General features: G+C 38.1%; 1 protein-coding gene across 1 annotated transcript; it reads left to right on the top strand.

Moving 5' to 3' along the window:
* Nucleotides 1–200: 200 nt before the first annotated feature.
* Nucleotides 201–18,198, top strand: LOC121526716 (interleukin-31 receptor subunit alpha). The gene is made up of 12 exons (XM_041813410.1): nt 201–286; nt 4,829–4,963; nt 8,264–8,423; nt 10,508–10,695; nt 10,768–10,922; nt 11,069–11,261; nt 13,167–13,237; nt 13,530–13,743; nt 15,797–15,985; nt 16,133–16,237; nt 17,591–17,737; nt 17,857–18,198. The coding sequence occupies exons 2-12, from the start codon at nt 4,900–4,902 to the stop codon at nt 18,021–18,023; spliced, it is 1,653 nt and encodes a 550-aa protein (XP_041669344.1). The 5' UTR covers nt 201–286; nt 4,829–4,899; the 3' UTR covers nt 18,024–18,198.
* Nucleotides 18,199–26,745: the final 8,547 nt, after the last annotated feature.

Raw genomic sequence — 26,745 nt, 5'->3', positions numbered from 1 at the left:
ACACCTTATAGGAAGTTAAGTGGGGCTGTCTCTCCAGAACTTTGTTTTCATCTGCATTGTGTGCAGGCTAATGACGCAGGTTACGTTTACGTGCGTCATTTTCAGACAGCCATCCTATCGGGGGACCCTGAACCCCAGTTTCGACAGCGCTCGTGCCCAGGTCATTGACTGACAGCTGGGTGGGAGGGACTGATAGCTCATTTCTGCCAAAGAGGCGCGTGCTGCTGTTGGAACTCTCAATCTACACAGACTCCTTGAGAGGCGCGTGCTATTCGAACCCACACCGGTAAGTAGACCATTTGTAGCTTCTTAGCTCCATCCTTTTCATGTTTGGTTATCTACACTCCTTCAACTTTACCGGGAGACTTTGGGTTGGTCTTGTCTTGTCTTTAGCGAGTTTTACAACAAATGCAATGACTTGTTCCAGCAATTAAACGAAGTTCGACAAATGAGTGTCCTACCTGAAACATGTCTCAGCATTTTATAACAAAGAGTGTTTATTCCCTTCTAGGTGGTAGGTGACAAAAGAGCTGTGAGGAAACATTTTGTTAAGGACTTTTTGCTAGCTATGCATTTTTTAGATTGTCTCCTGTTTATTCAAGAAGGTAAACAGATTTAACCACTAAAATAATTGCAGTGTTACGACGAAACAGAGCAACTGGACGTTACAAGCTATTTAAAGATATGATTTATATCGGCGTTTATTTTACATGTCACACATCTGTGAGTCCCAGATGTCTGCAGCGCCAACAGACTGAGTTTAAGCTTATACACTGGCATGAGTTTTACTTGTGCTGTAAAAGTTAGGATCTGACATTATACCGGTGTAGGAATCCATCATAATTCATCAGTTTTCTCACACACAAAAAAACCCTGCACCCAAGGACAAAGACCCTCTTCAATGCTCTTCTTATAGACCAATTTCAATTCTCAATGTAGATTATAAAATTATTGCTAAGGTCCTTGCATTACGGCTTGATAAAGTTGTGCATCATCTTATTCATCCAGATCAAAATGGCTTTGTCAAGGGTCGCACACCAACTGTAGATACTTTGACATTCTTCATCATACTATTGATCTCAACTCTCCAAATAAGGTTCTCTCCATTGATGCAGAGAAAGCATTTGATAGGGTTGAATGGAACTTTCTTTTTGCTGCCCTCAATAGATTTAATTTTGGATCAAAGTTTTGTCATTGGGTACAGACTCTTTATAAATCACCTATGGCTACTGTTAGAACTAATACCAATTATTCTGATCCCTTCTTACTTTCAAGAGGCACGAGACAGGGTTGCCCACTGTCACCTGCACTGTTTGCCATCAGTATTGAGCCTTTAGCTGCCTTGATCAGATCCAATGAAAATATTAAAGGTGTAAAAATTGGAAAGGAAGAGCATCTCATATCATTGTATGCCGATGACATCTTGTTATATCTTTATGACCCTCTGAATTCAATACCAGCTATGTTAACTGTCTTTGAAAACTTTGGGAAGTTATCAGGTTATAAAGTCAATTGGGGGAAAACCCAGATAATGTCGATTTCTAATTTTGATATCAGTCTGTTGAAAAGTAAATTTGAGTGGAATTGGTCTAATAAATGTATGAAATATTTGGGCATTTTTATCCCTAGACAAGTGGAAGACATATTTAGTTTGAACTACCTACCATTAATTAACCAAACATCAGAGGATTTAAAAAGAATAAGTCAATTACCCATTTCCCTTGTGGGGAGAGTCAACATAATTAAGAAGTCCATCTTGCCAAAGTTTCTATATGTATTTCAAAACCTTCCAATCATCCCACCACAATCATTTTTTTTCAAAAAATACAGAGTGTGGGCGCGCTGGTAGTCGAGTGGTTAAGGCGCATGCCATATACGCAGGCGACTCGGGTTCGAATCCGGCCCGTGGCACTATTTCCTGCATGTCTCTCCCCGCTCTCTCCCCTGTCTCCGACTCTATCCACTGTCCTGTCAAATAAAGGCAAAAAGGCCAAAAATAAATCTTTAAAAAAAAAAAAAAAATACAGAGTGTGATATCCTCCTTTATTTGGAATAACAAACCTCCTAGTGTTCGGTTACAAGTTCTGCATTTGCCATACGACTCTGGTGGCCTGAAGCTTCCCAACTTTTATTATTACTTTTTATCAGCTTATCTTACACAAATTAAGTCCTGGTTTTCCAACACCTTATCTTCATGGAAAAGAACAGAATCGTTGGACATTTATCCATTTAACTTGGAGCGCTTACCATATATTGATATGAAGCAGTGGTTAAAGTCACTACAAACCCTGTTGTATTAAACAGCATTCGGATTTGGAAACTGTCACATAAAATAATAGGCTATACAAATACTTTGTCACCTGGCGCTCCACTATGGAAAAACCCAAGCATTTTATGTTGTAAAGATGATACATTCAAATTATGGTACGATAAAGGCATAAAGGAAATTTTACATTCATTTGAAAATGGGACTTTTTTTGTCTTTTGTTGAGCTTCAGCAGAAGTATTGAATTCCTTCTTCACATACATTTAGATTTTGTCAAATTAGGGATGCAGTAAATACTGAGCAAGGTTCTCTGAAAGAACCCAGGCCGTCAAAAATTGACCTTATTTTAAATAATAGTGAGGAAATTAAGAATAAAGTAATTTCAAGTCACTTTCAGAGTGTTCAATGGTAAATACAGACTATTTGAGAAAGAAATGGGAACAAGATCTTTGTATGGAACTCAAGCAGGAAGACTGGTCTGCCATCTGTAGGAAAGTTCATAAATGCTCTTATAATTTAAGACACAAACTTAAGATAATGCACAGGGTTTATTACACTCCAGAGAAATTAAATAAAATGAACAGTGAGATATCATTCCTGTGTTGGCGTTGTAAGAAACACAAAGGCACTTTTTTTTTTCACATGTTCTGGTCATGTGACTTACTGTCATCATTTTGGGTATCTGTTATTAAATTAATATCTCAGTGCTTACATGTAACTGTTACCCTTTCACCTCATTTATGTCTTTTGGGATCTAATATGTCTGATAAATGGAATAATTATGAATGTAGATATATAGTCTTGCCTTGGTAGCTGCAAGGAAATGTATAGCCTTAAACTGGAAAACATCTAAAACGCCATCAATTGTCCAATGGTGGAATGAACTTTCAAGCTACTTCATCATGGATAGAATCTACTACAAAAGCAAAGGCAGATCCTCGGACTTTACCAAAATATGGCAATCTCATATGAAGTTTGACTTTAAAAGTAATTTACACTAATCTACGATCAAGGACTACGATAACAGAAGGGTCTGACTCTATTACCTGTGTTCTTGTTGTTTGTGTCAGTGTAATTTCGTGATTTTGTATGATGTGTTTTTTTCTGTTTTATTATATCTTTGCATTTTATTTGCAATTGTTTTGTTGTTGTTTGTTTTTTGTGGGAAATATGAATTGTGAGATATGAGATTTATGTATGTATACTCCCTATATTTCTGTTTGTAATAAATGAAAAAAAAAAAAAAAAAACGCACCCACCACAGGAGTTTAACAGACTGCTACATTTCTCATATTGTCAGCATTTCAACATATTGTTCTTCTATGACTATTACATTGAAATCCTGATTAAGCATTTCAACATATTGTTCTTCTATGACTTTCATCTTCTTCTTCCTCTTCTTCTTCCGTACATTTTTTGGCACTTTTCACAGTCTCCACAGTTTGTCCGTTTTTCACAGTTCAACTTTTATCATATTCAGCATGTTCAGGAGAAGTGTGCTTGTATTTTTCACATTTCTAACCCTTTTAGTTTTTACAATATTTAACATTTCCATTTTTTTTTGGCCCTATTAAAATGAATGGAAGATTTCTGCAGTTCAGCCTAAAACTGCTTCAACTTTGAGATTCTACAGATTCTGCATAGGGGAGACTGGGGTAAAGTGAGACGTTTTTTACATTTGCTCCCTTCTAGGTGAGCTAAAATGATTTATCAGTAAAATTTCCTATTAATTCAGGATATTTCCTAGCAATGGAAATGATCAGAATGTATTCAGGACAAAGGACAGTGAAAATATGATTGTTTTTTTAAAAAGTCCTCTTGTGTCTCACTTTACCCCAGCTTAGGGGTAAACTGGGACAGGTTAGAGAAATCAAGGGGGTAAAGTGAACCAGCTTGGGGTAAACTGATCCACTTACTTTTTTCCACTTTAAAACTACAATAAAAACACATGTTTTTTTCTAAACACTTGAAAGTAACTCTGAACAAAATCAAATACAACATAATATAATTCAAAATGTTTTGATTACATTCAAATGACAGATAGAACCAGTTAGATTAGGTTACAGGGAAAGATGAGGAGTTGCTCTCTCCGTGTGGTTCCACCAGATTTTTTAGGTTGAGGCAGCTTCTTCAGCACATCCGTTTTAGGAACATGTGCCACATCATTTTCCTTTACAGTAAACATGGGTCTCTCCCACTCCTTCATGTTTTCCCGGATTCTTCTGAGAGATTGTGCAATAATTTCGTCATCCTCAACTCTCTCAACCATGCCAATGTAACAGATGTTCCTGTGTTTCATTGCAAAGTTAACTAAGACAAAGTCACCCATGGACAGATCTGTGTTTTCTGGATCGCTTCTCTCATCCCTCAGCCTCAGCATTTCATTGCATTTGCTGCAAGGAAATGCAACTTCTAGTGGTTTTATAAATTTCCTGTGTTCCAACGTGGTAATACTACGATTAGAAGATATGAAAATGTTGTAATGCTCCTTTTTAGATATTTATATCTATATAGCAAGTGATGTAATGTAGCCAGTTAAATGAGTTTCTGTTCCATGTGCAGGTGTTGGAGCTGAGTAGGCGTGTTGGAGAAGTGAACCTGCAGTAGTAGTAGGCTACCAGACTGACCAGCTGATGTTCATGGAGCAGAGACCAGCTTTGATGTGGACCTTCCTGCTGGGGGCTGCACTCGCCCTGGGTAATGTTCAGCACCCTCATCTTATAAACCCAAACCAGACTAGATAAAAAGTGATCAAAATTATTCTGTTCTCTAGTTAACTTGTTTCAAAACCCTTTCTTCTTTACGAAGTAAATCAGCCCGTGACAGGTGCTGAAATATTGCACTGGTGTCATAATTTGGAGCAAAGACGTGTGGATTGGTTCTGGCTTTTGCTAACTAAAGTACATGTTAATCCAAACATTAACATCTCAAAGATCCCACAGATCAGCCACACAAAAATAAGGTTCTTGTGCCGCTGTGAAGCAGACTTCATGTTTATGGAAAATTCAGCAACTGTATGTTGTTAGTTTTCTCTAGGTTTTTCTCACCTACCTTTCCTCTTCTACTCTGCTAATCCTATTGAGAATAAAGCAAAAATCCCCACTTTTATTACATCAAATAACCACTTTAACTATTGCAACAGAATCTGGCTTTGACCAAAATGTATTTAACATGTATTTTAACTGTATGGTTTGACTCATATCCTATCTGTTAACATGGAGGAGCTTGGTTTATGGCATATAGTGCAGCCAGTAAGCAGGGGGAGCTCTATATCTTTTTGGCTCTATTCCCACATGACTACATTTGCTCATACTACAATTCAGACTTAACCTGACATGCCAGATGGATTTGTTTCACACATTCATCTGGAAAACCTCTCATACACAGCGTTTGGGAAAGGGCAGAGCCTTTGAAAAAAACTCAGAGGGTGATCGAACGAATGTTCTGTCTGTCACATCTTTACAGGCCGATCAGAGCAACAAAACACGTGACGTAGCCGATACCAAGGAGTAAATCCATAGAGAACTGCATAACACGAACCATGTCAACTGTAGACATGTCAGTACATGACTTTTGTCATTTTTTAAAAGAAAACAACTCAATGCTGTTCTTTCTTCTTCTTTTAACGAATAAATATATAAATGTCACTCAGACCTCAAACTTCAGCCCTTAAAGCATACAGTACTTAAGAAAAAAACACTTAAAGCCAAAATTAGGGGGTCTGACCTTACTCCCAATAACATGAAACTGGCCAGGAGTTTGACAACATGGTTTTTTAGAAGCATATAAAGAAAGAATGATTCAACATTTCCCTCCAAAACAGCTGTTGCATGTTACCTCAGGTTAAGTCACACTTTATTATAACCAACTCAGTTGAAGATCCATATTCTTTTGTAGTTAATGGTACATTAAGGAAAGATCATATTTCACTGTTGTAGTACTTGGGTATGAAAAGTAGCTACATAGTACTTCGACTAATCTTTAAGTTACTTACTTTTTACATTTACTTGTGTAGATATATAGACCAGTACTTACATAAATTTTAACCAAAGTAACTGCTTTTCAAGTACAGTAGTCTTGTACTCTTTCCACCTCTACCTGACACCATGTTCATTACTTGAGCAGAAGGTCTTTTGTCCTATCAAGAGATTAGGTCCTCTTCAAACAAGTGTGTAATCACCATGACCACACAGGAGTCCCGAATGGACAAACAAATCAAGTAGAGGGCTGTCTTTTTTCATTTTGGCAAGGGAGGACAGGGGGAATGGTTGTCATTTCATTTTAGTCCACAAACTATATAAAACATGGATGTAGTCTAAGCAATGTGACTCATTGGGTTTGAAAAGGATTTTAGAAGCGTGGCGATGTTGATTGTATATTGGTTATACTATTTTTAATTCACTTAAGTCAGCTTCAAAACAAGCAAAGAGTTGGAGCTGAGGTGGGCCTTTGTCCTCCTGTGTCAGCCTGTCAGTTAACTCAGTCACAGCCCTTATGATGTAAAGCTCATAGCATTAAAATCCCCAAAACAAGTGAAAAGAATTCCACCCCTGTACAGTATGTACCAATAAAGAAATGAGCCAAAGGGACCAAACCCATCTTTAACCAGGCTGTAAAAATGTTAATCTCTGTTGTAAAAATGGATACTTTAACATGGGTGTAAATGCAGTAGTTCCCAACCTTTTTCTTTGGGGCTAACACACAAAAAAGAATTATGCATTGCTGTCAAGGATGAGCAATAAAATATGCTCATACACATTGGCACTACCAAAAGACCATTTTATGAACCATCTAGTAAGTGTGCTACATTGATTTTAGTTAAAATATACAAACATATTTTGGTAACTTCAGAGCAGACATTGGTTCCCAACCCCAGGTTGTGAACTTATGTGTTAATGGGACTTGAGGACTTTTGGAGCCAGCCTCAGATGGACACCTAAAGAACTATTTTCACTCCTGCACTGGCTTTATCTTTCAGACCTGGAGTTTGCCTCTTAGTTGCAACCTCCCAGCTCATATGTTTAAGTGGGAAAAACATGAATGCATGATGTAAACATGAGAAACAAGCTATTATGAACTACACTGATGACACGTTGGACCAGCAGCACTGAAAAATATTTCAGGTATTAAACCCAAAAGTTCTAAGGCCTTTTAAGACAACAATAAAAATACATTCGTGATGGATAACCTGTTACAGATGCAAAAAATGCACCTTAATATGCATAACAAGTGATTTTCTTTTTGACCCCAAGTATTGCACACTGCATGGACATTTGGTTCACTTTGCTACAGTGTATGACAGTTCTACTGTACCGTCTGTGTTTAAGCTTTAACAATACTTATAGTTCTTTTGTGGTCAGGTCACTGTAATAAGAACCGCTCTTTACTACTTTGACACATTTTGATAGTTAAAATGAACATGTAGATATATCAACCCTTAACATTTTCCTGGAGAGGTGACCTGAAAAATGTACCTGCGTATTTGCAGAAGAAGAGCAGCCCTCATTAAAATGAAAGCCTTTGTACAATCATTTTGATTAGCAAGGAGCAAGCTGAACCAGTGAGACTATTTGTGAGAGTCAGATCAAGGCAAACACTTGGCAGAGTCTTATGTGAGTGTCTGTTTGAGCCCTCAGGCTAAGTTCAGCCTCAGCCCTTCATAAATGTTAGACAAGATAAATTGTTTGCATGCTACTGATAAGATTGGCTGCAGATATAATTCTCCTAAGGTCTTTCTCAATAAGCTACTCAAGAATTCAAGTGTTCTCATTGGAGACTGATGACTCACAGGTTCACTTATCTCCTCATTTCTAACTTCTCCCATGTTCATCTTTCATGAATTCTACCCCCATCTTTAAGAAAACATGTTCTCCACAAATATATCACCTGTGCTTTGAATTAAAATGTATTTCCATTTTACCACATCCTCTTCCTTTGGCCTAAAGACAGCACTATGTGACCTCCATGACATTAACTCAAGCCTGTCTCCATCTTCAGTCTTTCCTCCAGCTGGATCCTTTAATACCTCCAAAGCAGATCCCAGACAACCAGAACTAATTCGCTGTGAGTTCCTGCATCGGGCTAACGTCACCTGCTACTGGAAGCTAGGGAGTGCACTGTCAAGCCACAACACGTTGCAAGTTCAGAGGTTGCCTTGGTGAGAAAAAGCAATATGTTAAAAGTCTTTGTTAGACACATATGTTACATTAATGCTTCAGTTAGTAACCTGAGTTTAGTGGAGAGCACTTATTCAATTTACAATGCTGTTAAACCTTCGCAAAATTTTCCTGCGGTATTTGGTATTACGGTCACATGATTAAAAATGACGTCATACAAGAAGCAGCTCAGACCAAGCAATGTGATGACATGCAGGAGCTTTGTTTAATCCTGAGTCTAAAAACACAATAAGGACACTCAGCATTTATTTTGGGAACACTGGATGTGATTTATATTTGTTCACACACTTCACTGATTAACTGAGTAACATCAGGACAGGAGATCAAATAAAGTTAGGTCCTACTGGTTTACTCTGTCCCTTACATTTTCCTTAATTTCTTCACAGAAACATAGTAGAAGTTTGTTTAGCAAGTCTGAAAAATCAAAGTAATCCTCAGGCACAGAGGATACATTTAATTGAATAGGAAGATTAACCAATTCTATTTATTCCTGTTATTACAATCCAGTAAACATTGAGAAACAGCTTCCCTTTTACCTGTTTGCAGCATGCGTGACATTATTACACCAAGATAAGCATTTGGCCCTCAGTGCCTCATACACAGGAAATAGATGTATTCTTAGATTTACTCTCTAAATCAGATTTGTTTTTATCTGATGTATTTCTTTGGTTTAGAAAGCTGAGCTTTTTCACACAATTTCTCTTGCTGCCTTGTAACCTTATACACAATACAAAAAAATGCAAGGAAGATACGGAATATGCAAGATAAATCTTTTCATTAACACATGCCCTGTGTTTATCAGTGTTTTTGACATTTTAAAGATCACCCAATCCAGTAGAACCAGCAGAGTCCCAGTGCAGTGATAGAAGTTGTCATGCTTGCTCACATGATCGTGTTTGCAGGTTTGTGCCAGCGTGATTGTTGATAAAGATCGTGTATGCTCGGAACACATATCTGTTAGTGTAATCACTTTTAATACCTCATTCGCGTGAGGCTTTGATAGTGGCTTTGATTCACTGCTGTGATAAAAGTTGTATGTTTTGCAGCTCAATCTTCAGTTTGTTGGGTTATTCTGTCTGTTTTTTTTTATCACTCATAAATATCAGTGGCTGAGAACTTTTGAAGTAGGTATCAGATTACAGCTTGATGTGCATCATTTTAGTGCTGCCTATTGATGCGAGTGAGCAGTGCGTGACTATGGGCATGTATCTGAAACACCCACACACAGGTCCTTTTGCATGCCAGGGCATGCATCTACTTGAGCTTGTTGTTTTCTGAAAGTTTGTTTCTGTGTCTGTGTCTTGTTCACTGCCAAAGGGCAGGACTCTACCTCAGTAGAGTAATTTCTGTGCATATTAGTCTAGAAACACTTAATAATAAGTGCAGACCATCAGGCATTGTAAAAAAAAGAAAGGAAAAGGTAAAAATAATGAAATTAAAACACATTTATACTTGCTTTTTTGATGCAACATTAAAGCACAGGTAACTAAAGGGTTAAAAAACATTAGAAAAGCATTAGTAGAGGCTTATAAAACCACCACTTCACAGCCTACTTCAGGGGACTCTGGAGGGGGGAAATCCTCCACCTCTAAATATCACTCTGAGGCAGCAGTGCTGCGGGACCGTGTGTCACTTTCTGGCAAAGAGATGTCACTGTCACTTCTACCCCAGCTGGAAAACCCTGTCCTTTTCCTCTCCCTCCTCTCAGTACCAAACTGCTCACTTTCTGTGCATTTTTTGAATCACTGAAGTGGGCAGAGTTAGCTCTGAGCTGGAGGTTCACTTATACTATAATCAAGATACTTTTTACCAATAGAAGCAATAGTTTTAAATAGGTCCATGGTGTCTGTTTAGAGTGACAGTAGTTCTAATATTAACAAAGCATTTATACCTGTGTTTATAAAGTACCCATTAATAATTGATTATGCTTTATAGATTGAGAAAATTATCTACTAATGCACACCAATGATTAATAAATGCAGTGAACATTATGATAGCATCACTGCAAATCCTCTTAAGTATGTGTGTGTGTGTGTGTGTGTGTGTGTGTGTGTGTGTGTTTTAGGACACATAAAGTTAACATCTCAAGAAAAAGCCCTTTGACGACATTCAGCTGCACCACATCAGGAACCAGCTGCACAGCAGCACTTAATGGCTCATCTGTGAGATTCGAATTTTGCACAACCGTCACAGCTCAAGGCCCCAGCTGGAATGAATCATCACAAAACCGCTGTCAGTCAGGCAGACTTGAAGGTGAGGCTGCTGACGCACTTACACCCTGATTGTTCTTCTCTCACTGCTTTCAATTTTTTTTTTTTTTCTCAGTGATTTTGCCTCCAGTGACTTTGGATGTAAAGCCTGTCAGCGGAAAGCCTAAGTGTCTGAATGTAACCTGGAGCAACTCTGACTTCCCTGTGTCTCTCAAAGAAATCAGAGCTGGACACCTGACATCCCAGATTCAGTTTGCTGCACAGGGACAGGTATAAACTACCTAATAAGCCCAAGCACTAGTACAAATGCATGTGCGGCACTTTTATTCATAAGAGCATTTTTCTTTAAATCACATCAACAGAATTCTCATCCTCCTCTGTCCTGTTTCCGTCGACCCTGTCCTACTTCTTTTCAGCTGGATTTTCAGGTCCAAAATGTGATAGTGAGAGACTATAGCATGCTAGTTTGTCTCTTTAGACCTGACACCTCGTACAGCATCAGGCTTCGTCATCAATTCTTGGCGGCAGGGAATGAAACTGTTCACAAATACCCAGAGTTATACTGGAGCCCGTGGAGCAATGAAACCTGGGGAAGGACAGTGATGGATGGTGAGTGGCTTCTCTGTATTGAAACCATTTCCACCTCATATCAGCTGTAAGTATTTACTCCATTCATACATTTACCGTCACTAGTCTGGACTAGAGGCTTAAATAGCAGACTTAGATTCAAGGCCATACATCCTTAAACCCACCCCCTCCTGCATGGCCATGAGGCATTCCTAGATCAGAGAGGATATACAGTAAGATTATTTCAGGATGTTCCGGGTGTGAAAAGGTCCTCACTCACAAGAGCTAACCGAAAATCTGACCTGAAAAAAAAAAACCCAGGGCCCAGTACAACCGATAACAACACTGTCCTTCTGCTGAGGACACTGGCAAATCAATGTCATTCAAAATATGGGACATCCCGGCTAATACAGGACAGGTGGCAACCACAGCAATATCATCAGCACTAGTACTTAAAACCAGCGTTAATTTTGCCAGATGAGACTAACACTAGCTAAAAGTGATCCTTGATGACTAAAACTCCAAGAAAAAGGAAGTTTAGTTTCTGTCCAGGAGACTAAAATGAAACTAGATTGTACTTTAGTTGTTGTCTGACATTCAATATCAATGAAATATCCCCACTGTGGGTAAATCCTTCAAAACGCAAGCAGAGATGAGGTTAGAAAGAAGGAGTGTGTGCTTGTCTGTTTGTGAGAGTGTTATTGTGTGAAACAGTGCAACAGATAGAGTGCTAATGTAGAGAGATCTGTTAGGTAGGATAGCATCTGTTAGATTTTTCCAGTGAGCAGACTGTTCAGTCAGCTTTATTGAACGTTATGTAAATAAGTGTTTCAGGTAAGGTTTTTGACTTTTAACTTTTGGTATCCCAACATCTCAATCTGATTTATTTAGGAAATTTCAGCGTGTATTTCCGTCTTGACAGAAGCAGTTTCTCACATTTGTGGTCTGCAAGAGGGGGTGTCTGAGATCTGTTGTCTGTAGCCAGACTGTCTTGTGATTTTTTTTAAAGCCCCAGCACTGTCACTTCCTCTTCTGTTCCTCTCAGTGGAACTTCTGATTAGCCCGGTTAATTAAAATAGATGCTTCCTTAAGTTAAAATTAACACACTTTTAACGTTGATAACCCATAATGTCTTAGCATCATGCTAACAAATTATGATGTACATTCAGGTCCTAGAGAGTAATGCAGCACAGCCAGATTCCATGTCTGTCATCAGGCAAATCCGTCTTCAGTCTGAAATGTTTGTGCCGGGTCTGAAAATGGACCTGTCCAATTAGCGTCCTTGGAGGAGATCAAGGCAGTAGCTAGGGGTTGGGTTTAATTGTACTGGAAGTTGGCCAGTGTTGCGGGAAGCCGGAACGTAGCCATAATATGGCAGCAGTTAGCAATGCCTGTGATAGTAAAGTATAACTCCTTCGAAAGAGCCTGGTGGTGGCATTTTAATAAAAACAATGGGAGATAACCATGTGGCAAGTGGATTCATCCAGGCTGTTTGCCACTTATGTAATATAATTTCATTGATACACATCGTTCGTTTGTTAGGTTTATTGCTTGTTATGTTCTCTTTTACCTTCTGAGGATAGTAAAATATACATTACTATCCCAGGTCTGTTTTAACGTACAGTGTTACATTCAGTTAATATTTCCACCTTCTCTATTTCTGGTTGACGTGGTAATGGCAGACAAACATGGTTGATAGTTAAATTGCTTTGAATAGTAGATCATGTCAGAGTTTTACAGTTACAGTAGTTCTCTTAGTCTTCTAAAACCTTACATGTCTTGCATTTCCCCTCTTATGTCATCAGTAAAAAGTCTTATGGGAAGCTTCTGGCAATATTAATAAGTATTTCCTGAAGGTATGATCCATTTGGTGAGAATAGCATACATGTTTAATTGCACTTGAGTTTTAATGTTTTCTTTTCACTTATCCTCTGGCTCCCTCTGCAGCACCGGCACTCTGGAGGCAAATAAAACAAACAGAACAAAACGGCTGGAGAAACATCTCACTGCTGTGGCAGGTATATGTGTGAATTTGAGTCACGAGTGATAATTTCACTCCGAGCTGTGCAGCCTAATAGCTTTTGGATCTGATTAGTTTTCAATCACCCTCCGTCTGCTCGTAATTTTCTTTTATACCTCCATGAAATTACTTATTCATAGCCGCATGCTCTTTGGTTGAAGTTCAGGTTGAAAGAAAGAGAATTTGTTTCAAATAATCTGCTTTTATGAGTTTTGATTTTAACATCAACTGTCTCACAGTTGCTCATTTTGACTTGTTTTTCTGTTTTCTCTCCTGGTCCTCGATTTCAGGCCAATGGTAGAGTCCGCTCTTACAATGTAACCTGCCACACAGAAAGCAGTCTTGTTCTGGAGGATCATGGGAGCTGTAAGAATTTGCACAGTTTAAGTACTTCTTGCAGCCTGCTCCTGCCTAATGGATGTTGCTCATGTGCTCTGACAGCCTTCACTTCTGAGGGGTTCTCCCCAGAGGCCCGAACATGGTTCCTTGGGGTTTCTGAATCTGGTAGGATCCTCCTTTGCTGCTTCTTCACTTGAAACTAGAATTCTTCTCTTGAAATGTCTCACTTTCATAAGTAGCTTTTAATGGGTGCTAAAGTGGAGAAAATCTAATTTTAACACATTTCAAAAAAGCAGGAAAGGGGCTATTTTAACCATTGTGTAGCATCCCCTCTTCTCAACAGTCTATAAACATCTAGGAAGTGAGGAGACCAATTACTGGAGTTTTGGGAGAGGGGTGTTGTCCCACTCTTGTCTGATGTAGGATTCTAGCTGCTCAACAGTCCTGGGTCTTCTTTGCTGGATTTTTTTGTTTTAGAATGTGGCAAATATTATGTTGGGGAAAGGTCTGAATTCAGGCAGTCCAGATCAGTAAGTTGAGAGAAATTACTTTTGAGGTTTGGCTAAACTTTTCAGTTTGGTAATCTCAAATGAAGTTTGCAGGATGGCCCACACATTCTCACATCATGGAGATTTTTATACATTTCAGTTTGTGCATGCAATACAGCATATGCAGAATTTTAGTGCATACACACCCTTTATACATCAGGACCTCAGTGAGTTCAGAAGAGGCTGCAAGAGTGCACCAAAATGCAGACAAAATGCTTGATTTTACAATTTAATGAATTTTTACTCCAAAACAAGATTACCTGAAATTTGTCATATATTTTTCTATATAGGATTACCAGTGCTTTAAAGGGGTCTTCTCATGACGTAGTTATTTCACAGGGGAGACCACCACCCACAAACTTAAAGATTCACATTGGGTTTTTTTTAAATTAGATTTGTAATCTTTGTACTGATATTAAAATATTTTATGAGGAAAAAATAATTATTTTACAGGCTCATAAATTATTTGACAAGTTTAACAGTTTTTAAATAGTTTTTTTACTTGACTGGATTAAGTCAGAATCCAGTCGTCAAGTGGGACAATTTTTTTTTTTTTTTTTTTTTTTGATTAATCCTAAATATGGATCACGTTTTTATCAAGATTGGAAAACTAGGAATGGATTACCTGGGTTTGTTTTTGCGATTTTTTAAAAAAACTTTTTGCTTTTGGATAATCTGATTCAGGGTTAAATGCTATCCAAGATCTCTAAAAGGACTAGGCCATGGTATCTGTTTTCTGGTGTTTGATAAAGGGTGGTAGCATTTTTGCAACTTCTGAAAACAGGCATTCTAGGAATCTCTTTACTTTGACAGGTCTGTGGAGGCAGGCTTTCTCAAGGTCTCTTTTTGTATATTCTTACACTGACCTGACACTTCTTTGTTTACAACACAATATGACATGCATTGTCATCAAGGAAGAATGTAAGAATTGTTGCTTTCATTCAGTGAGTGCTTGACACAGCAGCTGCTGACTGCTCATTGTTACAATTTGAAACACTGGTGTCATATCTGACTTAAAAGGGCATTAAAAAGTTTACTGATTTATGTACAAAACAAAAAACTAAAAAGCAAAAGGGGTGAATCACTGGCATTTGTGACATCTGACGTGTAAGAGTGTGGGTGAGTGAAAAAGAGGTGTTGTTTAGGTATTGGTGGAAAGAGAGGGCATAGAAAATAAACTTTGAGCATGGTGACAGTCTTGCTGAAAGGCAGAGGATCGCAGAGGATCTAGTGACTGGCAGCATTGGACCTAATGCTTCCAGTCAGTCTCACTTCTAATTGTCAAGATTTGTGTGTGATCTGTGATAGTAACTTATGTACCACAAGCTGCTTCTATCCAGCTTGATCTAATCTCATGGCCTCTCGGCAAGCTGGTTTCCAGGGTATGACTGCAGAAATAGCAGCAATGCTGGCACAAAGACTTCATATTTAATATGACCACTATGCTAATGACATAAAAGCTAGCTTCACACCACACTGCTCAAATCAGAGGTTGATATGCTTCGCCACGTCATTCAGTTGTCCCTTGGTCTGCAGGCGTTAAATGTAAAACAAAAATGTCCAAAACCTCAATTTGACCTTTAACAGCAAAATCACTTTTCACCTAATGTAACTGTCTTTTAACAGGAAATGCACTAAGACTCTTAAAAAACTTCCATATTTTTCTTCAGAGCCACCGCCCCCAAATAATCTCACTGTACGCCCACTGGACGATAGCAGTTTGGATGTTCGTTGGACTGCTCCAGTTGGTTTGCCAGCAAAAGGCTATGTGGTGGAGTGGTTTGCCATGACGGAGAGCAACAACAGCATCCTGCACTGGGAAACACTGAATAGTTCCTGTACAGCATTTGTCATCACTGGTAATCTCAGAAAACATAAAACATAATTTTTTAGATATTAACCATCTTTGGCCGGTCAGAGCTAATATTACAAAGTAATGAATTCACTTTCTTCAACTGATCAAGTAGTTATCTACCTATCTGGATCTTTGTTTTTTGTTGTTTCAGAGGGAGTTAAGGCTTTGGAGCGTTACACCGTTTCTGTCAGAGTGCTGTATGGTGAAAGAGGTGCAGGACAGAACAGGATGGTCCAAGTGTATACACGCCAAGGAGGTACTATATGATCACCTGAATTGTATTTTCTCCCAAAAAGAGAGAGCAGGCAAAGCAGTGTCTTAACTCTGCTGATTTTTTTCCTGTATATATTGAAGCTGTGGATTTTGACAAATATCTCATTTGTCTTTAATGTAATAGTCAAATGTGTCAATCAATACTCTCTGTTGGATTGTCATATTTCCTCAATACATAACTATCATTAGATCATTTTGATTCAGGGTTGCATTTGATAGATCTACAGTTTGAAAAAATATATACATAAAAAGGCTAAAAGTCAACTCCATATTTAGCCATGTCATGAATATGTTCATGTGGCGCCCATGTATTCAAATATTTGATTTCATGTAAAGCTTTTAACTTAGAATGTGTCCACATAGTTTGCAGAATATGCAGTGCTGTGAAAAAGTACTTGCCCCCATTCTTATTTCCAATCATTCTGCATATTTGCCACACTTAAATGTTTCAGAATACACCAAACTAACTGTAATATCAGAGAAAGATAACCTGAGAAAAAAAAATGCTGTTTTTAAATGATGATTTCATTTATTAAGGGAAAAAAGCCATCCAAACCTACCCGACCCTCTGTGGAAAAGATGGACTTTGACTAGGCCACTCCAAAACTTTTGTTTTTTAAAGCCATTTTGAGGTGGACTTCCTGTTGTGTTGTGGATCCTTGTCTTACTGCAAAACCCAAGTGAGCTTGAACTTGAGGTCCTGAGCTGATAGCCAGACATTCTCCTACAGGATTTTCTGGTAGAGAGCAGAATTCATGGTTCCATCAGTCAGGGCAAGTTGTTCGGGTCCTTATGCAGCAAAGCAGCCCCAGACCATCTCATTACCACCATGTGGTGGTGTAGTTGACCACCACCATACTACCATCTGTAGGTATGATGTTCTTTGAAATGCTGTGATACTCCTTTTACACCAGATGTAAGGGGACGCACACTTTTCAAAACGAACCCATTACAAGGGGCGATTTGTTTGCTGGACAAGGCGGTGTAGCCCTCCTCGTATCTGAGCATGCAAATCAAAGTCAGAATCTTCGTCTAACTATACTCTTGTGAGGATTAAGCTGATTTTTTTTGTTTTGTTTTGTTTTTTTACTTGCACGACCAATCAATTGGTCGGTGTGTGGGTGTAATTTCAGTCGACCAAGATTTTCTTTGGTTGACTACAGCCCCAGAATTTTGTTTACTTAGAAGCTGATCTCTGCCTTTATCTGTTGGAGTGGATGTCAGACAGCTTTTTTAAGAAAATACAGCTTTATCAAACCACACATCATGAAACAGACAGTGATACAGCCTTTTTTGACATCATGCCCTGTGGTTGATCTTATCTCTGCCTGTACAGCTCCCTCAAGTGGTCCAACAGTGGTGGTGAAACAGATCTCAGGCAGAACTGTGGAGCTCACCTGGAGTCCTGTACCTGTGGAAATGCGTCATGGGTTCATCCGCAGCTACGTACTTTATTTCATAACAGCAAACCAGCCAACAGGACGTGAGTAATATGGAAGAGGAAACTTAAGAGAACTTTCTAGTAATACTTTCTTTTAAAAGTTTCTTTAAAGAATTCTTTCATCATTATCCTCTCCTGCTATACCTGCTTTGTTAATACAGGTAAAGGTCTATCTGCTGATGCTCATAGTGACTCTCTGAGGGATCTGTTGCCGGGTAACTATGACATCTTCATGAAGGCCATCACTGATGCTGGAGCTGGAGAACCTGGACCCGTCACTAAAGTGCACATAGGTGGACAGGACACACAAAAGAAGCAAAAACTCTAAAATTCTGCCATTACTGATAATACCATGACATTAAGTTTTATGGTACTTTCAGCTGTTATTAGAACATATAATGCTGAACACATACTTGTTAGTCCAGTCCTTATTAAATCTGTAATGTTCTGTATCAACTTTTCACTTCAGGCTCTTGGAGAGAGTGATTTTCCTGCCTGAGAATCAAAACAAAAGACCTAATTCCTCTATTTGTTTTTCACCAATTAGCATCAAACCTAGTGATGGACAACATGGCAGTCCCTGAAATATGTAGCCAATATATTTCTATTGCCCATTGGCATTAGGGATTGACCTCACTGTTAACGATAAAATAAATACTTACATTCTGAAAGAAAAGATATCTGTTGTCAGTTACACCCTTCATCATGCTTCATTCTTGATTTTTTGTTTTTTTTCTTTTTTACCACTGCCTAGAATTTCCCCCTTTGGTCAGTGACCATCAGTTCAAGTCACTTTCACTCATGTCATTAGCACCATCATGAGGAGTATGTAGCTGTGATACAGTGAGTCAAACAGGCAGGGAGATTTATTCAGAGGGAGTTATTTTTAAAATTGAAACTTAAACATTTGGCACAGACAGTTGTACAACTGCATCACGAGTAAGGTTAACACTGTATTTGCTGTATTTATATTTTGTCCCACCCCTATCTTTGAATACATTTGGGTGTATTTTTACATGTTTGTGTTTGTGTCTGAAGGCAGTGAGGAGGTACCAGTAGTGATATGGGCTGCCCCTCCTGTCATACTGACTTTTCTGCTGCTGGTGCTGGTGGCCTGTCTGACACAGACTAAGATGTAAGATGTGTTTTATGAGATCCTCGCATTCAACAACACAGAAAACAAACATGCTAAAAGCTCTGATTGCTTGGTTTACTGTTGTACCTTATTTGTGTTAAAATGATTAGAATCTATTTTCAGTCATTACATTTTTTTCAGTTTGTCTTTTTGTTTTTTTATTCCCAAAAATAACCTTGTAGAGTGAAAAAGAAGCTGTTTCAGGATTTCCCCGATCCTTCTCACAGCAGCTTGGCTCAGTGGACCCCAAAAACTACTTTGGAGGTAAACTTTTGATGACAGAGCCCTGTCCCTTCAACTGTCTCCTAAATGACCAAATACTCACTAAAAACAAACTACAACCAGAGCATCAAAGCGCGCATGCGCACCTCAATAGCAGTGACGACGTCACGTGTTTTGTTGCTTTGGCCCACAAAGATGTGACGGACAGAATGTTCATCCAATCACCCTCCGAGTTTTTTTCAGAGGCTCTGCCCTTTCCCAAACGCTGTATATCAAAGGTTTTCCAGATGGATCAGTGAAAAAAAAAACATCTGGCATGTCAGGTTAGTTTAAGGCCCCATAGATGTTAGAATTTGAGACCTAGGGGGTTCAAGACCATATAAAAGTAAAAAGATTTCAAGACCTACAGTGCGGGGTTTAAAGCTCTGTATACGTAAGGTTTAAGTCCTGAGGGGTTATAGGCCCCATAGATGTTAGAATTAGAGACTTGAGGTAGTGGTTGGTGGCAAACCAGTTATAATACTGTCAACGGTAAAATTTCTGCTGAGTAGTGGATTTTTCTAACACTGTCATCACTGGTTTAATGCCTATATGTGGTGTTGTGAAACAAGGCACAGCTGGCAGAGCCAGTGATTTGTGACAGACAGCTCAGGCTGATTAACTAAGCACAGTTTGCAGGCAAAACGTGTTCTTTCCTCTCAAATTTTGATGGCTGTACCGCAACAAAGTCAGTGAGCCGATTTCATTAGCCTGCCTGGGGCTTTAACACAAGCTGCATGCTGCTTTGGTTGGTCTTGATTTTTGTACCAGTGCTGCAGCTATTCATCTAAAAACAGCTTAAACATTTAAACATTTAAACATTTAAAGGTGTGCTTTAACTTATGACTTTATTTTCTAAGGCCATGATGAGTCAAAGATCCAGGCTGCATAAGTGTCAGGTCAGATAAGTGGCTGTAAACTAGCTGCAAAAATTCACCACTAGGGCAGCCACAGCTAAGCTAAATCAATGCTAGACACACTACTTCCTTCTTCTTCTTCTGGTGTTTAATGGCAGTTGGCAACAGTAGGTCAGTACTGCCACCTTCAGAACTCACACTCTACTTCTGTCAAGCTCTTCACAATAAAAGTCGGCAGATGTTATTTTTCTGAAAAGGTTTTATCGTGAACTCCCTTATCAGGAAATCTGCTCAAGTCATTATCAGCTTAACACACCTCAGCAGGATAGAGATGAAATGTGAAACTTGCAGTTAGAAAGAAGTAAACATAGAGATACAAAAAAGAAAAATTTCTGTGCTCTAAGCTTAAATACAAATGCAGTATGCAACCAAAGGCTTGTTTTAAGGGGAGAAGGGGGTTTATAACACCTGAATTTGGATTTAAAAGCATTATCTCCTTTTAATTTTGTAATACCTCAATATAATACTCATCAAAGGCAAGACAAATACCTTGATATGATATTTAGGCCGTATCACCCTGAAGAGTTGAAGCCCCTTAGATGCTAGAATTCAAGATCTGAGGGGTTTAAAGGGGTTCACGGCTCATAGGTTTTGAGGCTCCTTTAGTATAAAGGTTAAATGCCCCATAAAATTAAAATAGTTTTAGTCACCCAGAATTGTAAGTGTTCAAGCCCTAGGGGTTTTGGGCCCATGGGGTTCGAATAAATATAGGGGATTAAGGCCTGATGGGTGTAAGACCCCATAAAAATAAGGGTTAAGGCTCATATTTTTCAAGACTCTATGAATATAAAGGGAAAGGTTTCTCTTTACAGTAATTAAGGGCAATGGACGAGTTGACTTAAAAAGGTTTTGAAGGTTTGAATTTTTTTTTTTGAGTGTGGGGGGGTTAAGTTTCTGGTTATGCAAAACATTTAAGTTGCTCTTTATATGCATGGTGCTGTACAAATGAATCTTACAATGCCTAATGCAAGAAGGCATGTATAAGCCATCCCCCCAACAGCAGATTTGATATTACAACCACTAGATGGCAGCAGACTCAGCATCAAACTGGGTCAATCTTTACAATCTCAAATATCTGATCCTCTGTTCTGTAAAAGTTGTCTTGTGAAGTTTTATCTACAGAAAAATACTAATCAGCAAATAGTTGATTTTTGTAACATTATCCTTTATGTAAGGAAGATACAAAAGTATTGCATTAGAGATGGATGTGAAGAGTATTTGTTATTGTCTCTTTTTGCAACATCTTTCCAGGAAAAATAACTTATTCCCAATAGCCTAATTTTTTCTGCCACTTGACCTATGAATAAGTTAATGATTTATTTCAGCAGTGATTGTCAATGTTGTTATCAAACTGCAGCAATAAATGTACTCTTTGTGAAATTTAGACGGGATCTCTGTTTTTCTCCCCAGAGTATGAGGTGGCACACGCCCGCAGATGAGCCTGAAATCAAACACTGTCCATTCGTTTTGCTTGGTGAAACTGAGCAGCAGAACACGGCCCTAGATAAAAACTTCACCCATCATTTCAGCTGCTCTCAGCTCCCACTTGCAGAAGCTCAGACTTTTCAAAATAACCTTAAACTGGAGAAGAAGAGCACAAACAGTCTAATCAGAGCAGGGACGACCTCCAGCGCTGACCTGTCCTTCTGCCCCTCCATCTACTCTGACATCCTCTTCTCTCAGATGCTCCAGAACACCCCCAAACCCCCTCTGACCCTTTCACATCTTCAATATAATGACTGGCAGCACAGCAACATCAACATCAGTGACATTAAACTAGGGGTAGACAGTGATCCAAGTGTGTCTGCTTCACTGCTGTACCGAGCAGATGATCTTCAAATGTTTCAGCATTTTCAGAGAGAGAATCAAAGCTGTGACTCTGAGGGCATCTCTCTTTCCTCTGTCCTGCTTTCTTATCCAGATGGGGTCAAGTCACCACAAAAATTTTTTAATAATAGACAATATAAGTCTGTCCCATCACTCCAACCGGATGACCTTGATACTCTTTGTGAGTCTGCGCCATTTTTGCCCTTCCCCTCACCTGTTTTAGTGGATTTCTCCTACTGTCCTGTGGAGTATGATCCTTATATTCCCCCTGCTGTTAAGGTAAATGACAACATATAAAGCTTATTAGTATTATTGTAGTTTCCCTGAAAAAAAGAATACATGCCTCTTTGAATCAACATTGGACATCTTCAATGTCCAGTAAATGTTTTTCTTTTAAGATTATTACTATTTGAAAGGAACAGTTCATTTTTTTGGAAATGTGTTAGTTATGTAACGACACAATAAGATATGATACTAGGTCAAGCCTTCATAAAAAGACATGAGATAGAAAACATTTATGAACAAATTTAATAGTTGCATTGAAATTCTCTGGCAATAAAAATGCCAAATACCCTTTTTTCCCCTCATAAATATAATACTTTTCAGTTTTTTCTTTGTATAGTTACAGATAAATAACGCATAACATCTTCATTAAAAATAAATTAAAAAACAAATCAAATTTAATAATAAGATATTGCCATAAGGGCAGTCGAACATCTTTTTAAATTGTGCCTAATTCAAAAATATCTATGCTTAATCACGATAAATCTCTTTTTTTGGTCACATAGTGAAAGTCCACTATTTTGCATTTAAAATGGTGTTATTTGGGCATGCCAGTAGTGGAGTGGTTAAGGCGCAGGCGACCCGGGCTCAAATCTGACCCGTGGCACTATTTCCTGCATGTCTCTCCCCGCTCTCTTCCCTGTTTCCGACTCTATCCACTGTCCTATCAAAAAAAGGCTAAACGGCCAAAAATACATCTTAAAAAAACTGTGTTATTTTAAATTTTTTCATCCCTTATCGCTTATCCTCTTTGCTGATATGTGGGGCTGGAGCCAATCCCAACTGCCACTGGGCAAAAAGCAGGGAACATCCTAGACTGGTTTCCAGTCAGTTGCAGGGCTGATATATAGAGTGTACTGAAAGGGGACAATAAAACATGATTAGGTGTGATTTTAAATGCTCACAGCTCTAATTGTAATTTTTTTATTGTCTCATCAGGTTGAATTGTCCCTTTTTTGTTTCAATTTACAGTTGTGTTAAGAGGTATCGTGACATCTTTTTAAACATTCATCACTTTTTTTGTTCCTTTTAGTATTTTTTCTGTTCCTGTTGATGCAAAGAGTTACAAGAAAAGACCCAAACCATTTCACATCTGTCCAGCAAACAGCTGGTTATTTTAGCATTTCTTAGCATGATGCCTTCTAACAATGAAATGCCTCATAATAAACTCTCTTCAGTCCCATAATGCACTTGTTCCCAACCTTTTCTCTTGGCACCCCACTACTTGTAGCTAGTAAAGCTGAGCACTGGAAAAACAATAAAAAAAGAGCCTTTGCATGTTTTGTTGCTAAGACTGATGTAAAACTCTAAAAAGCATGTTTTTGAGTTATTATGTGCAAATCTAATGATGACCGTCTCAGTGCAGACAAAGCCTTGCACCCCTCCCCAAGATCTTGGAGGTAAAAGGTCAACAACTGTCTCAGCCTTTCTTGACCCACCACTTTACTTTCACCATCCAGTAACTGTATACCTTGCAAAGGCGTATAACCACTAGTTTATTGTGTGAAAGCAGAAGATTTTTTTTTTTTTTTTTTTTTTTTTTTTTTTTAAACTCTGGTTCCAGCCGACTTTTCATTTAGCAAGCTAAGAGTGACACTGTACTTGGGTGGTAGGGATCCCACCCTGCTTTATTTTGTATGTTTTTATTTGAGTATTTCTTTTGAGTATTCAGCAGTCTGTTATATATATTAGCCTTTTCTCTTGATAGTCCACATTTATAAGAGTTGAGCCGCATGTGTGAATACTTCTTGTTGATGAAGTAGAATATTTGGTAGGAATGTACTAGTGGATGAAAAAAAGCTGAAACTATATTTGAGTGACCGTAAATATACCTGGGTGGCACACCCAAGTATTGCCTTTATGTAAGAGATGCTGATGCTGTTTGCTTGTTTTCACACTTTATGCTAAGTCAGCTGAATATAGCTTCCTATTAACTGCTCAAGCCTCAAAGTGGAATGAACTTTCTCTAGAAGACATTGTAGAAGCATGTTTAAAATATAGTTTTACTGGTATGTACCTTTTGTTTTGGTTTGACAGATTATAAGCCAAAAAGGGGAGTCATGATTTTATAGTCACTGTATCTCAATAAGTTTTTTTGTGCATTATTTAGCCTTTGTGAAGATTTGTTGTGTTTTTTTGACACTGTGATATACAAGATGTTTTGCTGCATACTGTAAAGCAGCCTTAAATTGAATTAAATGTAAATTACATTGAATTTTGCCTATCTTCTATATGCTGAATGTTTGAATAAGCATGTTTGTTCTGTTTATGTTTATTTTGAGCTTCTAAAGATGATGAATGTGCAATTATACCATTAAAAAAATGTATCTACAAGTAATTTTTGGGAGTTGGGGACTGGTTGTGTTAAAATATGTGCAAAAATTTTACCTTTTATTTAAGTAAGTAACCTATTTTGTGAAAAGACTTCTACTTTGAAGCTCCTGTGAGGGACTTTCAGGTAAATTTGCGTCTCCTGTGGACAAAGTGGTATCTCTGATCTTGGTGCTAATCATGTCCTGTACATGTACATGGTTGATTTTTCAGTGTCAAAGTAACACTCAAAAAGTTTAATTTAACTTTTGGTCCCAACCTGAATTGATTAACTCTTCTGCTATCGTTAAAATTCAAAAGTCAAATTAACTCTAAATAGAGTAAAAATTTCACACTTGCTTACACTGTATAGTGATATGGGTGAGAGGGACAGAACCTTCTCTTTGCCACAAAGTGCTCAAACATATAGAACAACTACTGTCTTAACAAATTGACCTTTTCAGCTCCATAGGTTGGAGGGGACTAACTCAGCAAACAACTTCACTCATATCTGTAATTCTAATTCTGCCTAGTCAAAATGTAATTAGAGATATCTTGAACTGGAATTACAGATATCTACAATTCAGTTGCAGATATCTGTAATTCACACTGTGGATATCTGATATGATGTTGTAGATATCTGTAATGAGAAACTCCATACACATGGATAGCAAAAGTGACGTCATTTCGCCTGCTTGAAATGACGTGTAGATATCTACGTTGTTGATATCTGCAATGTTAATTCCGGGTAGTCAAACTTAGCTTTTAAATGTTAAAACGGCTTGCCATATGCACCAGCCTCCTGTTGCTGCCATCTGCCAAATCCATCTGCTTTGCAAGGTTAAGAGGTTACAGCAAATAAAACACCTGAGTCTGTCTCTCTGTTCAGTGTAGCTCTGATTAACTTAAAATGAGAAAAAGAAAGGGGGGCTGATATTTTAAGCATTTTCAGCACCCTTAAAGTTTCGCACAGTAATGCACAGTGCTTAACAAATTTATTAGACCAGCCTAACCCTAACCCTAACCAAAGTAAGGTTTATGCCACAGCTGCCCTAAATCAACAGCATTGGTAGTTACCAAAATCATTTTTTATGTTTCTGCTGGATGGTTAATACACCAATATGTAGACGCTCTTTAACCCAAATGATGTTTTTAATGCTAAAATATAATTATTATTGTTACCCATGAATTTTCAAATTTACTGATTTACAAAGAACCTGAAAAAATAGTAAAACACATTAATATTTCTTGATTAACATGTCTAATTTTAGTTATTTACTTGCATTCCTGAACAGAAAAGTTAGTTTTAGTGCTTGAATGTTATGCTTGATTCATTTCTGACTTCTCAGAGAAGCCAAGTGAGCCGGCTCAAATTTGGGTGAATTCAGTTTGAAATTCCTCATTCCTGTTCAAAATGGTAAAACGTGCAGAGCTCACTGAAAATGAAAGAGTCCGCATTAAAGCACCTCATGATGCTGGATGGTCTTTGAAACAAATATGACAGGTAGTCTAATAAATTTGTTAAGCAGTGTACATGTAAATGTATCTATATATGCCAGAATTATACACGAGTACCTTGATGCAGACAAGATGGCCGACATACATCCAATCCATACCGGAAGTCTAAACCGGAAGTCCATAGGCTTAGGCAGTAAAACCTGAGTGGTTAGGTTCAGGGTAAGGAAACTTCCACTTGGGTTTTCCGGCATGAACTGGATGTATAGCAACGCCCCTGGCGGCCATCTTGACTACAGTTGGGTCCCTCTCGAATTATATGCTATCAATATACAGGCGCAATGTATTCATGCCTGCATTAGTCAGTTTGTCCTAGTTACTTGTCTCCAAGTAACAGGTTTTGACGGTTTTTGAAAAATTAATTATTTTACTTCTCTCTTCTTATTATTGTTTCTTTATTACATCAAAATGTTTTCAATGTCATTGTTTGTTACAAGGACCGAACCATAATAAGTGGAGGAGTAATTATAATATGGTGAGGTTTAATTATAATATGGTGAGGTTTAATTATAATATGGTGAGGTTTAATTATAATATGGTGAGGTTTAATTATAATATGGTGAGATTTAATTATACTGTTGTGAGGTTTAATTATAAGCCCTATGGGTTTTCTAACTTACCAGCACAATTCTTCATTTTACTCTTTCCCTGAGAAAGATGTACCACTGTCTCAAAAAAATTATACATCACAAGTGCAAACAATGAACATTTATTGTTTTGAAAATATTAACACATGTTGTTGTTTTTCACAGCATGGTTTGGCTTCAAAAGTCCGGAGAGCAAAACAAAAGAGGGAATGTATG

This window comes from Cheilinus undulatus, linkage group 18 (genome assembly GCF_018320785.1).
Source record: "Cheilinus undulatus linkage group 18, ASM1832078v1, whole genome shotgun sequence".
Taxonomy (NCBI): domain Eukaryota; kingdom Metazoa; phylum Chordata; class Actinopteri; order Labriformes; family Labridae; genus Cheilinus; species Cheilinus undulatus.
Note: the sequence above shows the minus strand (reverse complement) of the source record. Positions and strands in the feature narration are given on the sequence as shown.

Coding starts and splice junctions, on each gene's coding strand:
- LOC121526716 (XM_041813410.1), top strand. CDS start 4,900: ATGTTCATGGAGCAGAGACCAGCTTTGATGTGGACCTTCCTGCTGGGG. Junction 4,964..8,263: donor GGGGGCTGCACTCGCCCTGG/GTAATGTTCAGC, acceptor CTCCATCTTCAG/TCTTTCCTCCAGCTGGATCC. Junction 13,744..15,796: donor CCTTGGGGTTTCTGAATCTG/GTAGGATCCTCC, acceptor ATTTTTCTTCAG/AGCCACCGCCCCCAAATAAT.